At 44.7% G+C, this 13,918-nt stretch overlaps 1 protein-coding gene across 1 annotated transcript in view; it reads left to right on the top strand.

The window, feature by feature from the left end:
- Positions 1–10,749, top strand: part of ankrd53 (ankyrin repeat domain 53) — a 51,438-nt gene extending 40,689 nt beyond the window's left edge. Inside the window, exons 5-6 of the mRNA XM_068028747.1 lie at positions 9,339–10,054; positions 10,566–10,749. Of these exons, the coding sequence (XP_067884848.1) occupies positions 9,339–10,054; positions 10,566–10,749 (900 nt within the window). The remainder of the gene's footprint in view (positions 1–9,338; positions 10,055–10,565) is intronic.
- Positions 10,750–13,918: the final 3,169 nt, after the last annotated feature.

Here is a 13,918-nt window from a genome sequence, read left to right as displayed (position 1 = left end):
CTGTACCTGTTCATGACATTTTAATGATCCATTTACCTGGACCCCCAAGTCTCTTTGGACCTCCACGGTTTCTAGCTTTTCACCGTTTCGAAAATACCCTGTTTTATCCTTTTTTTGGACTAAAGTGAAAGATCTCACATTCACCTACATTGAAATTCATCGGCAGTTTTGTTCATTCATTTAATCTATCAATATCTTTTTGTAATTTGATGCTTCCATTTAGAATGCTTACAAAGTCACCTTTGGCAAATTTAGATATGTTACTTTCCATCTCATCATCTATTGCGGCACAGTGGCGCAGTGGTTAGCACTGCAGCCTCACAGCTCCAGCGACCCGGGTTCAATTCTGGGTACTGCCTGTGTGGAGTTTGCAAGTTCTCCCTGTGTCTGCGTGGGTTTCCTCCGGGTGCTCCGGTTTCCTCCCACATGCCAAAGACTTGCAGGTTGATAGGTAAATTGGCCATTATAAATTGCCCCTAGTATAGGTAGGTGGTAGGGAAATATAGGGACAGGTGAGGATGTGGTAGGAATATGGAATTAGTGTAGGATTAGTATAAATGGGTGGTTGATGGTCGGCACAGACTCGGTGGGCCGAAGGGCCTGTTTCAGTGCTGTATCTCTAAACTAAACTATGTTGATAATAATTATGGTGAATATTTGAGAGCCCAACACTGATCTTTGTGGAAAGCCACTTGTCACCTCCTACCAATAAGAGTACCTGCACATTATCCCTACTCTCTCTCTCCTGCCACTCAGCCAATTTCCCTGCCTTCAATTCCCTGAGACTTAACTTTAGCTAACAGACTCTTAAGAGGAACTTCAGCAAATGCCTTCTGGAAATCCACATAAATAACATCCATAGACATTCCTCTGTCCACTACTTCAGTCACCCCTTCAAAGAAATTCGGTCAGGTTTGTCAGGCATAGCCTCGCCTTCACAAATGCATCCTCTCTCTGATCTGTTGAAAATTTCCATCTTGGTTTATGGTTCTCCAGTCTGGCATTGAAAATAATAAGAATTTGCATTTAATAAAGCATCATTAGTGCAGAAAAAAATCTCACGGGAGGGGAAACAGAAGAGGTTAAAAGGGAGAGTCGAGCAGTGGGGGTGGGAGATTAGGGGGATGACCAAAACCTTGACCAAGAAGATAAGTTCAAACTCATCAGGTGAGAAACGGGCCATATACAGTAGATTGAGAGAGGAAGTGAAGAGGAAAATAAGACTGGCAAAGAGAGAATATGAAAATAGAATGGCAGTCAACATAAAAAGGAACCCAAAAATCTTCTACCGGCATGTAAATAGTAGGTGAGTAGTAAGAGGAGGAGTGGGGCCGATTAGGGACAGAGAGGGTAATATATGCTTAGATGCACAGAGCAAGGCTAATATACTTAATGAGTATTTTGTATCAGTGTTCACTAAGGAAATGGAGGATGACAAAATATCAGTAGAAGCAGAGAGAGTAGAGGCAATGGATAGGATGAAAATTGAGAGGAGGAGGTACTTAAAAAGCTGGCTATGTTTAGGGTTGATAAGTCACCTGGTCTGGATGGCTTGCATCCCAGGTTGTTAAAGGAAGTGGGGATGGAGATAGCGGAATGGCTTGTCATAATTTTCCAATCTTCCCTGATATGGGAGGGGGTGCCAGAGGATTGGAGAGTGGCAAATGTGACACTCTTATTCAAGAAAGGATGTAAGGACAATCCTGGTAACTACAGGCCAGTTAGTTTCACATCAGTGGTGGGTAAGGGTTTAGAAACAATAATCAGGGAAAATATCAGCGGACACTTGGAGAGGTTCGAATTAATTAAGGATAGCAAGCATGGATTTGTAAAATTCATGCTTGACGAATCTAATTGAATTCTTTGTTGAAGTAACAGAGAAGGTTGATGAAGGGAATGCGGTGGATGTTGTTTATGTGGATTTTACGAAAGCATTTGATAAGGTACCACATAAAAGGCTGGTTAAGAAAAATGAGGCTCATGGAATAGGAGGATCAGTGTGCATTTGGACAAAAAATTGGCTTAAGGACAGAAAACAGTGAGTCATAGTAAATGGTTGCTTTACAGACTGGAGGATGGTAGACAGTGGTGTTCCCCAAGGGTCAGTGCTGGGACCACTGCTTTCTTTAGTATATATAGATGACTTGGATCTTGGAATACAGAGTCAAATCTCAAAATTTGCTGACGCCACCAAACTTGGACATGAGGCAAACAGTGAGGATGATATGAACCGCCTGCAACAGGACATAGATAGGCTAGCAGAGTGGGCAAAGAGGTAGCAGATAGAATTTAATACTGACAAGTGTGAGGTGATGCATCTTGGCAGAAGGAATAGGGAGAGGCAATATAGACTAAATGGCACGGTTCTAAAGAGTGTGCAGGAACAGAGGGACCTGGGGGTGCATGTGCATAGATCGTTGAAGGTGGCAGGACATATTGAGAGAGTGGTTTGTAAAGCAAATGGGATCTTGGGCTTCATAAACAGAGGCATTGAGTACAAAAGCAGGGAAGTTATGCTGAATCTACATACAGCTCTGATTAGGCCCCAACTAGAGTATTGCATCCAGTTCTGGTTACCTCACTTCAGAAAGAATTCCAAGAGACACGAAGGAAGTGAGGGTCCTTGAGAGGGTGCAGAGGAGATTTACCAGAATGGTTCCAGGGATGGAGAATTCTAGTTACAAGGTTAGGTTGGAAAAGCTGGGTTTGCTCTCCATGGAACAAAGGAGATTGAGTTGAGATTTGACAGAGATGTACAAGATTATGACAGGCTTAGAGAAGTCAGGCAGGAAAAAGCTGTTCCATTAACCAATGGTGCAAGGACTAGGGGACACATTAAAAGTTTTGGGCAAGATACAGGGGGAATATGAGGAAGCACTTTTTTACGCAGCAGGTGGTAAAGACCTGGAACTCACTGCCCACGAGGGTGATGGAAGCAAAAATGATCAATGACTTCAAGAGGAAGATGGATGGCCACCTGAGAGAAATAGACTTGCAGGACTATGGAGATCGAGCCATAGAGCAGGACTGACTGCATAGCTCCGTGGAGAGCTGGCAATAGTCCAAATGCTCTCCTTCTGTGCTGTAAATGACTCTATGATTTCATATTGTTCAGCACCATTCATGACTCCTCAGGCACTGAAGTAGTCCGTTTCCACATGCAGCAAGACCTGGACAACATTCAGGCTTGGGCTGATAAACGGCAAGTTACATTCGCGCTACACAAGTGCCAGGCAATGACTATGTCAAACAAGAGAGAATATAACCATCTCCCACTGACATTCAATGGCATTACCATCACTGAATCCCCACTATCAACATCCTGTGGGGTTACCATTGACCAGAAACTGAACTGGACCAGCCACATAAATGCTGTGGCTATAAGAGCAGGTCACAGGCTGGGAATTCTGAGGCGAGTAACTTACCTCCTCACTCCCCAAAGCCTGTCCACCATCTACAAAGCACAAATCAGGAGTGTGATGGAATACTCTCCACTTGCCTGGATGGGTGCAGCTCCAACAACACTCAAGAATCTCGACACCATCCAGGACAAAGCAGCCCGCTTGATTGGCACCCCTTCAACAAACATTCACTCCCTCCACCACCGACGCACAGTAGCAGCAGTGTGTACCATCTACAAGATGCACTGCAGCAACGCATCAAGGCTGCTTTGACAACACCTTCCAAACCCGCGACCTCTACCAACTAGAAGGACAAGGGCAGCAGATGCATGGGACCATCACCACCTGCAAGTTCTCCTCCAAGTCACACACCATCCTGACTTGGAACTATATCGCCGTTCCTTCACTGTTGCTGGGTCAAAATCCTGGAACTCCCTTCCTAACAGCACTGTGGGTGTACCTACCCCACATGGACTGCAGCGGTTCAAGAAGGCACCACCTTCACAAAGGCAATGAGGGATGGGTAATAAATCCTGGTCTAGCCAACATCTACATCCCGTTAAAGAACAATAAAAAAAAGTTTGCTGACGATACAAAGCTGGGTGAAAATGTAAGCTGGGAAGAGGAAATAAAGAGGACTTTGGTGAGACGACAGCTGGAGTACTGTGTGCAGTTTTGCTCTCCATATTTAAGGAAAGATATAACTGCATTGGAGATGGTACAGTGAAGGTTCACTAGATTGGTTTATTGAATGAGGGGGTTGTCCTATGATGAAAGGCTGAGTAAATTGGGTCTATATTCTCTGGAGTTTAGAAGAATGAGAGGTGATCTCATTGAAACACACAGTATTCTGAAAGGGCTTGACAGGGGAGACACTGAGAGGTGGTTTCTCCTGGCTGGGGAATCTAGAACACAGAGACACAGTCTCAGGTTAACGGGTCAATTATTTAGGATTGAGATGAGAAGAAATTACTTCACTCAGATGATTGTGAGTCTTTGGAATTCTTTAGCCCAGAGGGTTGTGAATGCTCCATCGTAGAGTGTCGCTGGGTCAAAATCCTGGAACTCCCTTCCTAACAGTGTAGCTACCCCACATGGACTGCAGCGGTTCAAGGCAGCAGCTCACCACCACCTTCTCAAGGGCAATTAGGGATGGGCAATAAATGCTGGCATGGCCAGCGACGCCCACATTCCCAGAACGAAAAATAAAAGAAAATGTCTGAGACGGATGGATTTTTGATCTCTCAGGGAATGAAAGGATATGGGGAGCAGGCGGGAAAGCGGAGCTGAAACAGAAGATCTGTCATGATTGTACTGAATGGTGGAGCAGACTTGAGGGGCCGTGTGGTCAACTCCTGCTCCTCTTTCTTATGTTTTTATCTCCTTATGTGGCTTGCTGTCAAAGTTGGTTTAATAATGCTCCTGTGAAGCAAGTTGGGACATTTTACTGCACAAAAGTCACTATATAAATGCAAGTTGTTGTTATTATCCACATTTACCTAAGTGTACGAACTAGTGTTTTGTACAGTTCTATCAGAACCTCTCTGCTCTTAAATTCTGTGCCTCGGCCAGTATTGGAAAGTATCCCGTATGCCTTCTTAACCACCCTATCTACCTGTCCTGCTATCTTCAGGGATCTGGAGACATACACTCCAAGGTCCCTCACTTCCTCTACACCTCACAGAATCCTACCATTTATTGTGTATTCCCGAGCCTTGTTTGTCCTCCCCAAATGTATTACCTCACACTTCTCCAGATTGAATTCCATTTGCTACTTTTCTGCCCAACTGACCAGTCATTGATATCTTCCTGCAGTCTACAGGTTTCTTCCTCACATGACTAATTTTTGTATCATCCACAAACTTCTTGATCATGCTCCTACATTTATGTCTAAATCATTGAGATATATATGTCATCCCATATCAACAAGCCCATGGGTAAGGCTTCCACTGCTATGTTCAGACTGGCCAAGAGAGTGTGGGAAAATGGCGCACTGACACGGAACACAAAAGTCCGAGTGTATCAGGCCTGTGTCCTCAGTACCTTGCTCTACGGCAGCGAGGCCTGGACAACGTATGCCAGCCAAGAGCGACGTCTCAATTCATTCCATCTTCGCTGCCTTCGGAGAATACTTGGCATCAGGTGGCAGGACTATATCTCCAACACAGAAGTCCTTGAAGCGGCCAACATCCCCAGCTTATACACACTACTGAGTCAGCGGCGCTTGAGATGGCTTGGCCATGTGAGCCGCATGGAAGATGGCAGGATCCCCAAAGACACATTGTACAGTGAGCTCGCCACTGGTATCAGACCCACCGGCCGTCCATGTCTCCGTTATAAAGACGTCTGCAAACGCGACATGAAATCGTGTGACATTGATCACAAGTCGTGGGAGTCAGTTGCCAGCATTCGCCAGAGCTGGCGGGCAGCCATAAAGACAGGGCTAAATTGTGGCGAGTCGAAGAGACTTAGTAGTTGGCAGGAAAAAAGACAGAGGCGCAAGGGGAGAGCCAACTGTGCAACAGCCCCAACAAACAAATTTCTCTGCAGCACCTGTGGAAGAGCCTGTCACTCCAGAATTGGCCTTTATAGCCACTCCAGGCGCTGCTTCACAAACCACTGACCACCTCCAGGCGCGTATCCATTGTCTCTCGAGATAAGGAGGCCCAAAAGACTATATACACCCCACAAAAGGCAAGGGACCCAGTACTGAACCCTGTGGAACTCCACCGGAAACAACCTTGCAGTCACAAAAACACCCATCAACCATAACCCTTTGCTTCTTGCCACTGAATTCATTTTGGATCCACTTGCCCTTGTATCCCATATCATAGACAAACAGTTATTACAGTACAGAAGTAGGCTTTTCGGCTATCTTTCTTTTTTGCCCAGTCTTAACCCTTCTTGTCATTTCCTCAAAATATTCAATCAAGTGAGTCAGACACCTTAACAAATCCTGCTGACTGTCCTTGATTAATCTGTGCCTTTCTAAATGGCAATGTATACTGTCCTTTAGAATTTTTTCCGATAATTTGCGCACCACTGACGTTAGGCTGACTGGTCTGTAATTATTTGGCTTATCCCTTTTTAAACAACAGTACAATGTTAGCTGTCCTGCAGTCCTTCAGCACAATGCCAGTAGCCAAAGAGGAATGGCAAATGATGGTCAGAGCCTCAATTATTTCCTCCCCTGCTTCCCTTAACAGCTTGGCCTGGGGATTTATCCACTTTCAAAGATGCTAAACCCCTTAATGTTTTCTCCCTCACTATGTTGATCCCATCCAATATTTCACACTCCTCCTTCTCAGTCTGTTTCACCCCTCTCTTTTGTGAAGATGGATGCAAGCTATTCCTTAAGAAACATACCTGCACCTTCTGCTTCCACACACACATTACCTTTTTGGTCTTTTATGGGCCCTACTCTTTCCTTCGTTACCATCTTGCTCTTTATATATTTATAAAACATCTTTGGGTTTTCCTTGACTTTACTTGCCAATTTTTTAATGCCCTCTCTTTGCTTTTCTAATTTCACCCCTATACTTTCGATACTTCTCTAGGTTTACTGCAGTATTGAGCTCTTGGTATCTGATATAAGTTTCCCTTATGTGCCTTATTCTACTCTGTCTGCTCTTTGACATCTAGGGGAGTCTAGGCTTGGGAGTTTCTTTGTGGGAACAAATTTTTTTCTGAACCCTCTCTTTCTCCTCCTTGAATGCCTCCCACTGCTTTGACACCTTCAAGTGGCTGCTTCCAGTCCACTTTTGTTCAATCAAAGCTCAGCTTAGTAAAATTGGCCTTTCCTCAATTTAAAATATTAACTCTTGGTCTATCTTTATCCTGTTCCACAATCACTCTGAATCTAAATGAATGATGATCACTACCACTAAAATGCTCTCCCACCTTCCACTTGCCCAGATTCATTCCCTAAAACTAAGTTCCAGAATTGTCCCTTCTCTTGTTGGGCTAACTATGTACTGGCTAAAAAAGTTCTCCTGATTACATTTAAAAAAAACTCTTCTCTCTCTGTACCTGTTACACTGAATTTATCCCAGTTAATATTAGGGTAGTTAAAATCCTCCACTATTACTGCCCTTTTGTTTCTTTTCTTCTCAGAGATTTGCCTACATATTTTCTCTTCCATCTCCCTCTGACTGTTTGGGGGTCTATATAGTACATTCCCAGCAGTGAGATTGCATCTTTTTTGTTCCTTAGTTCAACCCATATGGCTTAATTTGATTGTCCTTCTTCCACAACATCCCTCCACACAACTATAATTATTTCTTTAATCAATATTGCAACCCCCCCCCCTCTTTTTTTATCCCCCTCTCTATCTCATCTGAAAACCTTGTAATCAGGAACATTGAGCTGCCATTTCTGTCCTCCTTTAAGCCATGTTTCTGCAATATCTATCTATATCATACTTCCAAGTATCTTTCTGTGCCCTCAGCTCATCTGTCTTATTCACTAGACTCCCTGCATTGAAGAATATACCACTAATCACTGAACAACTCCTTTGTTGTTCATTTACTAACCATTGTTTCTCGACCTTCCATACTTCTTTATGAATATTCTGCCTTCCATTTTCAACTTTGTTTCTGTCCCTTCTGAATCTACGTTCAGGTTCCCATCCACCTGTCAAGCTAGTTTAAACCCTCTCCAGCATCACTCGCAAAGTTGAAGTGCAATCTGTCTGGCCTGTATGGGTCTCACCTCCCCCAAAACTGGTCCCAATGTCCCAGGAATCTAAAGCCCTCCCTCCTACACCATCTCTCCAGCCATGCATTCATCTGCTCTATCCTCCTACTTCTGGTGCATAACACCAGGAGTAATCCAGAGATTACTACCTTTGAGGTCCCACTTGCTAGTTTCTTTCCTAGCTCCCTAAAATCCACTTGCAAGACCTCATCCCTCTTTCTCCCCGGGTCATTGATACTGATATGGGCCATGACCTCTGGCTGTTCACCTCCACCCCCCCCACCCCCTTAGATTGTCCCGTGACATCCTTGGCCCTGGCACCAGGGAGGCAACATACCATCCTGGATTCACATCTGCGGCCAGAGGAACGCCTGTCTGTTCCCTAACTATTGAATCACCTATCACTATTGCTTTCCTGACCTTCCACCTCCCCCCGCTGCAGCACTGGCTGAACTCTCCAGAGCAATCATCTCTCCCATCGGTATTCAGAACTGAATACTGATTGGAGAACCACAAGCATTCAGGGAACTGCTGCATTACCTGCCTGGTCCTCCCTGGCTATCATCCATCCCCTCCCTGCCAGTATATGTTTAAGTTGCAAGATGACCACCTCCTGATATATGCTATCCATATAGCTCTCAACCTTGTGGATGCACTGCGGTGACGCTCACTGCTGCTTAAGCACCAAAACACGGAGCTCGAGCTCCTCCAGCTGACTATACTTCCTGCACATGCGGTTCTCCAGGACACAAGTGTCCTGGAGTTCCTACATGGCAAAGGATGTGCTTTTGACGGGACTGAGGTGCCCTGCCATGCCCCTATTTATTAGACTACTAACTAAATTTCTTAGTTTAACTGACTGACCTAACTTTGAGAGAAGAAAAGTTAATACTCACTAACCAATCACCTACCTACTGTCTTTGACATCACTGTTTGACTTTAATGTTTTTGGATTCGCCAAATATATACTGCGCTCTGCCCTGGGCCTTCTCTCCCTATGATTAGCTTATGGTTTTTATTCCTTTAATTAATTATTTGATTGAGTTAATTAAAGGTAGATTAAATTTTTACCAATAACACGAACCACTGCAAGTACTGAAAGCAAAAAGCAGCAGCTTCTCCCTTCGGCATCAAATTCCCAACTTCTGCACTCTGTTCTGCGACCACTAGGTACATCAGCAGATACTGTTTACTTTGACCAGGTTTCAATGTATTGAAGTGTTGTGATTTGTGTTGATGCAGGAAGCGAAAGATTACTTAACCAATGAGACGTACACGCTGTGGCTAGAGAGGAAGCACCTTGCCAATATACTGAGGACATCGACCAGCTTCTCCAGGCCACGCAGCACTGCCTCGGAACTGATGCTCAGGCAGCTGAGGGAGTCAGTGAAGACTGACGAGAGCAGCGGCGGTCAGCAGACGCTCAAGGTCGTGCGGTTCACAAAGGCAAAAGGTCCCTGCCGATCGAAGATGGATCCGGGAAGCGAGAAAGAGGGGCTGGAGTGGGCCAGAAGTTGGAAGGAGGGAAGGGTCCCCGCAATTCAGGGCTTGAAAGCCGTGACCTGCACCACGCCTCGCAAGGGCATCTGCCAGCTGAAGCCAATCTGGAACGTGAGCATCAATCCAGCTTCGCCTCCGGTGACTGCCATCTCTAGACAAATAGAGGCTGATCTGGACATCGACCCGGCCACTCTGATCCAGCAGCATGACTTTGGGCTCTTATATGAGCTGGTGCTAGACCATGCAGGCCACCCTGAACTGAGGAGCAAGGTCAGTAAGGGAACGTGGCCCCTGCCGACCCTGCCCTTCAACATCATCAAGAGGGAATTGTTCCCGGATACCAAATACCATAGAATAAGGATGCCCGAGGAATTCAAGGCAGTTAACATCTTCAACCTCCCCAAGAAGCGCCGCCCAGTCAAGAACAAGTCCGAGATAGACATACACCTGCGGGAGTGGTTGGAGCCAAACATGTCCTGCCTTGCATCTTGCAGCTCATGCTCCACACACAAAGTGGAGTCCACCAGGCCCACTACAAGTACCAAAAGGACACCTCAATCTTTGGAGAATCAGTACTTATCTCTAAGTAGAATAAGGTGTCAAAGTCTCAGCCCCGGATCAGCAGATAGCACTCGCTCACCTCAGTCAGACAGTTCTGGGTTTCAGTCCCATTCCAGAAACACGAGCTCCATAATACAGGCCAACACTCCCAGGGCAGAACTGAGACAGTGCTGCACTGTCGGAGGTGAATGCCTCAGATGAGATGTTAGGGCAGACAGGGCCGTGGCTTCTTAGGCGGATATAAAATATCTCACGGCACAATTCGAAGAGCAAGGAAGTTCTCCACCTCCCCCATCATAGACTCTACCCACCCATTTAATCCTCTCCCACAGCCCATCAGCAATGTGGAGGTTCTTCCACCTGAGTCTAGGATAGCTTTGAACCAAAATCTCGGAAATGAAAGTTCAGCCTCACTAAAACTGCAGCCAAAGAGGCCTCAAACTTGGCTGGATTTGAATCCAAGCGCAGTTGTGAACCCAGCATCAGACAGAGTGCTCTCAGGGAGTCTGGCCTGTATTTGCACCAGGCCACCATTGGTGAAAGGTTAATTGTCATCTCGACACTCAATCCACCAACTGTGCAAAGCAGCTGATGATTCCCACCAGTTCTTATGAATAAAACCTGTACAGCCACATTTTGTGTCCTTTACAGAAACGGGAGGCGAATTAAAATAGGGCACACATCCTTAAAGAGGGTGTCTTTCCATCCAGCACTCTTTCAGATCAAAAAAGGGATACCACAGCATTGTAGCTATGTTACTTGACCAGTAATCCAAAAGCCTGGCAGCCAGAAAATTTTAATTCAACTAAATAAATCTAGAATCTGGAGTAAAATGCTGGTCTCGTGCTCATGAAACCACCAGATTGTTGTAGAAACCCATCTGGTTCACTAATGTCTATTAGGGAGGAAAATCTGCCGTCCTCACCCAGTCTGGCCTATGTTTGACCTTAGACTCTCAATCTGGTTGACCCTTAACTGCCCTCTGAAATAGCCTCATAAGCCTTTCAGTTGTATCAAAACTGCAATAACATCTTCAGCCGCAGCTCAACACCACCTCGCAAAGGCAATTAGAGATTGGCAATATACTCGTGATCCACATTGGTACCAAAGACATAGGTAGGAAGAGAGATGTGAACCTGCAGAAAAAGTTTACTGAGTTCGGTAAAACATTAGCAAGCAGGACCTCAAAAGTAGTAATCTCTGGATTACTCCTGGTACCATGCACAAGAAATAGAAATAGGAGATAGTGCAGATGGATGCGTGGCTGGAAAGATAGTGCAGAAGGGAGGGAGAGCTTTAGATTCTGCGGCACCAGGACCAGTTCTGGAGAAGGTGGAACCTGTACAGGCTGAATGGGTTGCACCTGAACAGAGCTGGGACAAATTTCCTTGTGGGGCGATTTGCTAGTGCTATTGGGGAGCGTTTAAACTAACTTGGCAGAGGTATGGGAACCAGGAGGAAATATCAGAGAAAAATAGCAAGGTGCACAGAATACTGGGAGAGATAGATAGGGCTAGAGTAGAGAATAGTAAGTTATTAGGTGGGGGTCAGAGTAAGGGAGAAAGTAATAAAGTCTAAATCAGGGTTACTGTGCATGTATGTGAATGCACAGAGTGTGGTTAATAAGACTGGTGAGTTACAGGCACAGATTGACATGTGGAAATGTGATGCTGTGGCTATAACAGAGACCTACCTGGCTCAAAGGAGGGCAGGACTGGATGTTAGATATTCCTGGATACAAGGTGTTCAGGAAAGATAGGAAAGGGAAAAAGGGGGAGGGGTGGCAGTATTGATTAAGGAGAGCATTGCAGTGCTGGAGAAAAAGGATGTCCCAGAGGGGTTGACGACAGAATCTATTTGGCTAGAGCTAGGAACAAAAAAGGTGCAGTTAGATTGCTCAGTGCAGTGGGAAGGATAGAGAGGAACAAATTTTCAAGGAAATTGCAGACAGGTGCAAAAATTATAGGGTAGTTATAAAGGGGGAATTTAATTATCCAAACATGGACTGGGATAATAGTAGTGCAAAGGGCAGTGAGGGGCAAGAGTTCCTGGACTGTGTTCAGAAAAATTTTCTACAGCATTATGTTGCCAGTTCAATGGGAAAGGAGGTACAGCTAGACCTGGTTCTTGGGAATGAGGTGGGCCAAGTGGATCAAGTATCAGTAAGAGAGCATTTAGGAGATAGTAATCATTGTATCATAAGGTTTAAGCTGACTATGGAAAAGGACAAAGAACAATCCAGAGTAGTAATAATTAATTGGAGGAAAAGCCAACTTCAGTGGGCTAAGAATGGATCTGGGACAAATAAATTGGACTCAAGGTTGGCAGGAAAAATGATAGCTGAACAATGGGCTACCTTCAAAGAGGAGATAGTTCGGACACAGTCAAGGTATGTTCCCTTGAAGGGGAAAGGTAGGGCAAACAAATCCAGAGCTCCCTGGATGACAAAAGAGTTAAGAGATGAAAATAAAGAAAAAGTGTGCTTATGACAGATGCCAGGTAGAAAATACTGTTGAGAACCAGGCTGAATAAAGAAGGATCAGAGGGGAAGTGAAAAAAACAAATAAGAGAAGCAAAGAGAGAGCATGAAAAGAGACTGGCAGCTATCATAAAAGGGAATCTCAAAGTTTTCTATATACATATAAATAGTAAAAAGAGGAGTGGGGTCGATTAGGGACCAAAAAGAGGATTTGTGCATGGAGGCAGGGGAATAGCTGAGGTATTAAATGAATACTTTGCACCTGTCTTTACCAAGGAAGATGATGCTGTGCAGGCCACAGTGAAAGAGGAGGCAATTCAGACACTAGAAGGGTTTAAAATTGATAAGGAGGAGTTATTGGACAGGCCATCTGTACTTAAAGTGGATAAGTCATCAGGACCAGATGAGATGCATCAAAGGATACTGAGGGAAGTGAGAGTGGAAATTGCAGAGGCACTGGCCATAATTTTACAATCTTCCTGATACTCAGGAGTGATACTAGAGGACTTGAGAATTGTAAATGTTATACCCTTGTTCAAAAAAAAGAGTGTGAAGATAAGCCCAGCAATTAAAGGCCAGTCAGTTTAACCTCAGTGGTGGGGAAAATTCTAGAAAGAATAACTTGGGACAAAATTAATAGTCACTTGGACAAATGCGAGTTAAAGAAAGCCAGCATGGATTTCTTAAGGGAAAATCATGTTTAACTAACTTGCTGGACTTTTCTGAAGAGGTAAAAAGAGGGTTGATGAGGGCAATGCAGTTGATGGGATGTATATGGACTTCCAAAAGATATTTGATACAGTGCCACACAACAGACTTGTGAGCAGACTTATAGCTCATGGAATAAAAGGAACAGCAGCAACATGGTTACGAAATTGGCGAGTGACAGGAAACAGAGAGTAGTGGTTAATGGATGTTTTTTGGGCTGGAGGAAGATTTGTAGTGGAGTTCCCCAGGTTCCTGATCTATATTAATGACCTAGACCTTGGTGTACAGAGCACAATTTCAAAGCTTGCAGATGATATGAAACTTGGAAGCATTGTGAACTGTGAGGAGGATAGTGTAGAACTCCAAAAGGACACAGACAAGTTGGTGGAATGGAAAGACAGGTGGCAGATGAAGATCAATGCAGAGAAATGTGAAGTAATACATTTTGGTAGGAAGAATATGGAGAGACAGTATAAAGGGTACAATTCTAAAGGGGTGCAGGAGCAGAGGAATCTGGGTGTATATGTGCCTAAGTCATTGAAGGTGGCAGGATAGGTTGAGATCTTAATTAATA

The sequence above is a fragment of the Heterodontus francisci genome, chromosome 1 (genome assembly GCF_036365525.1).
Source record: "Heterodontus francisci isolate sHetFra1 chromosome 1, sHetFra1.hap1, whole genome shotgun sequence".
In the NCBI taxonomy this organism is placed as follows: Eukaryota; Metazoa; Chordata; class Chondrichthyes; order Heterodontiformes; family Heterodontidae; genus Heterodontus; species Heterodontus francisci.
This window is presented reverse-complemented; position numbering and strand designations above follow the sequence as displayed.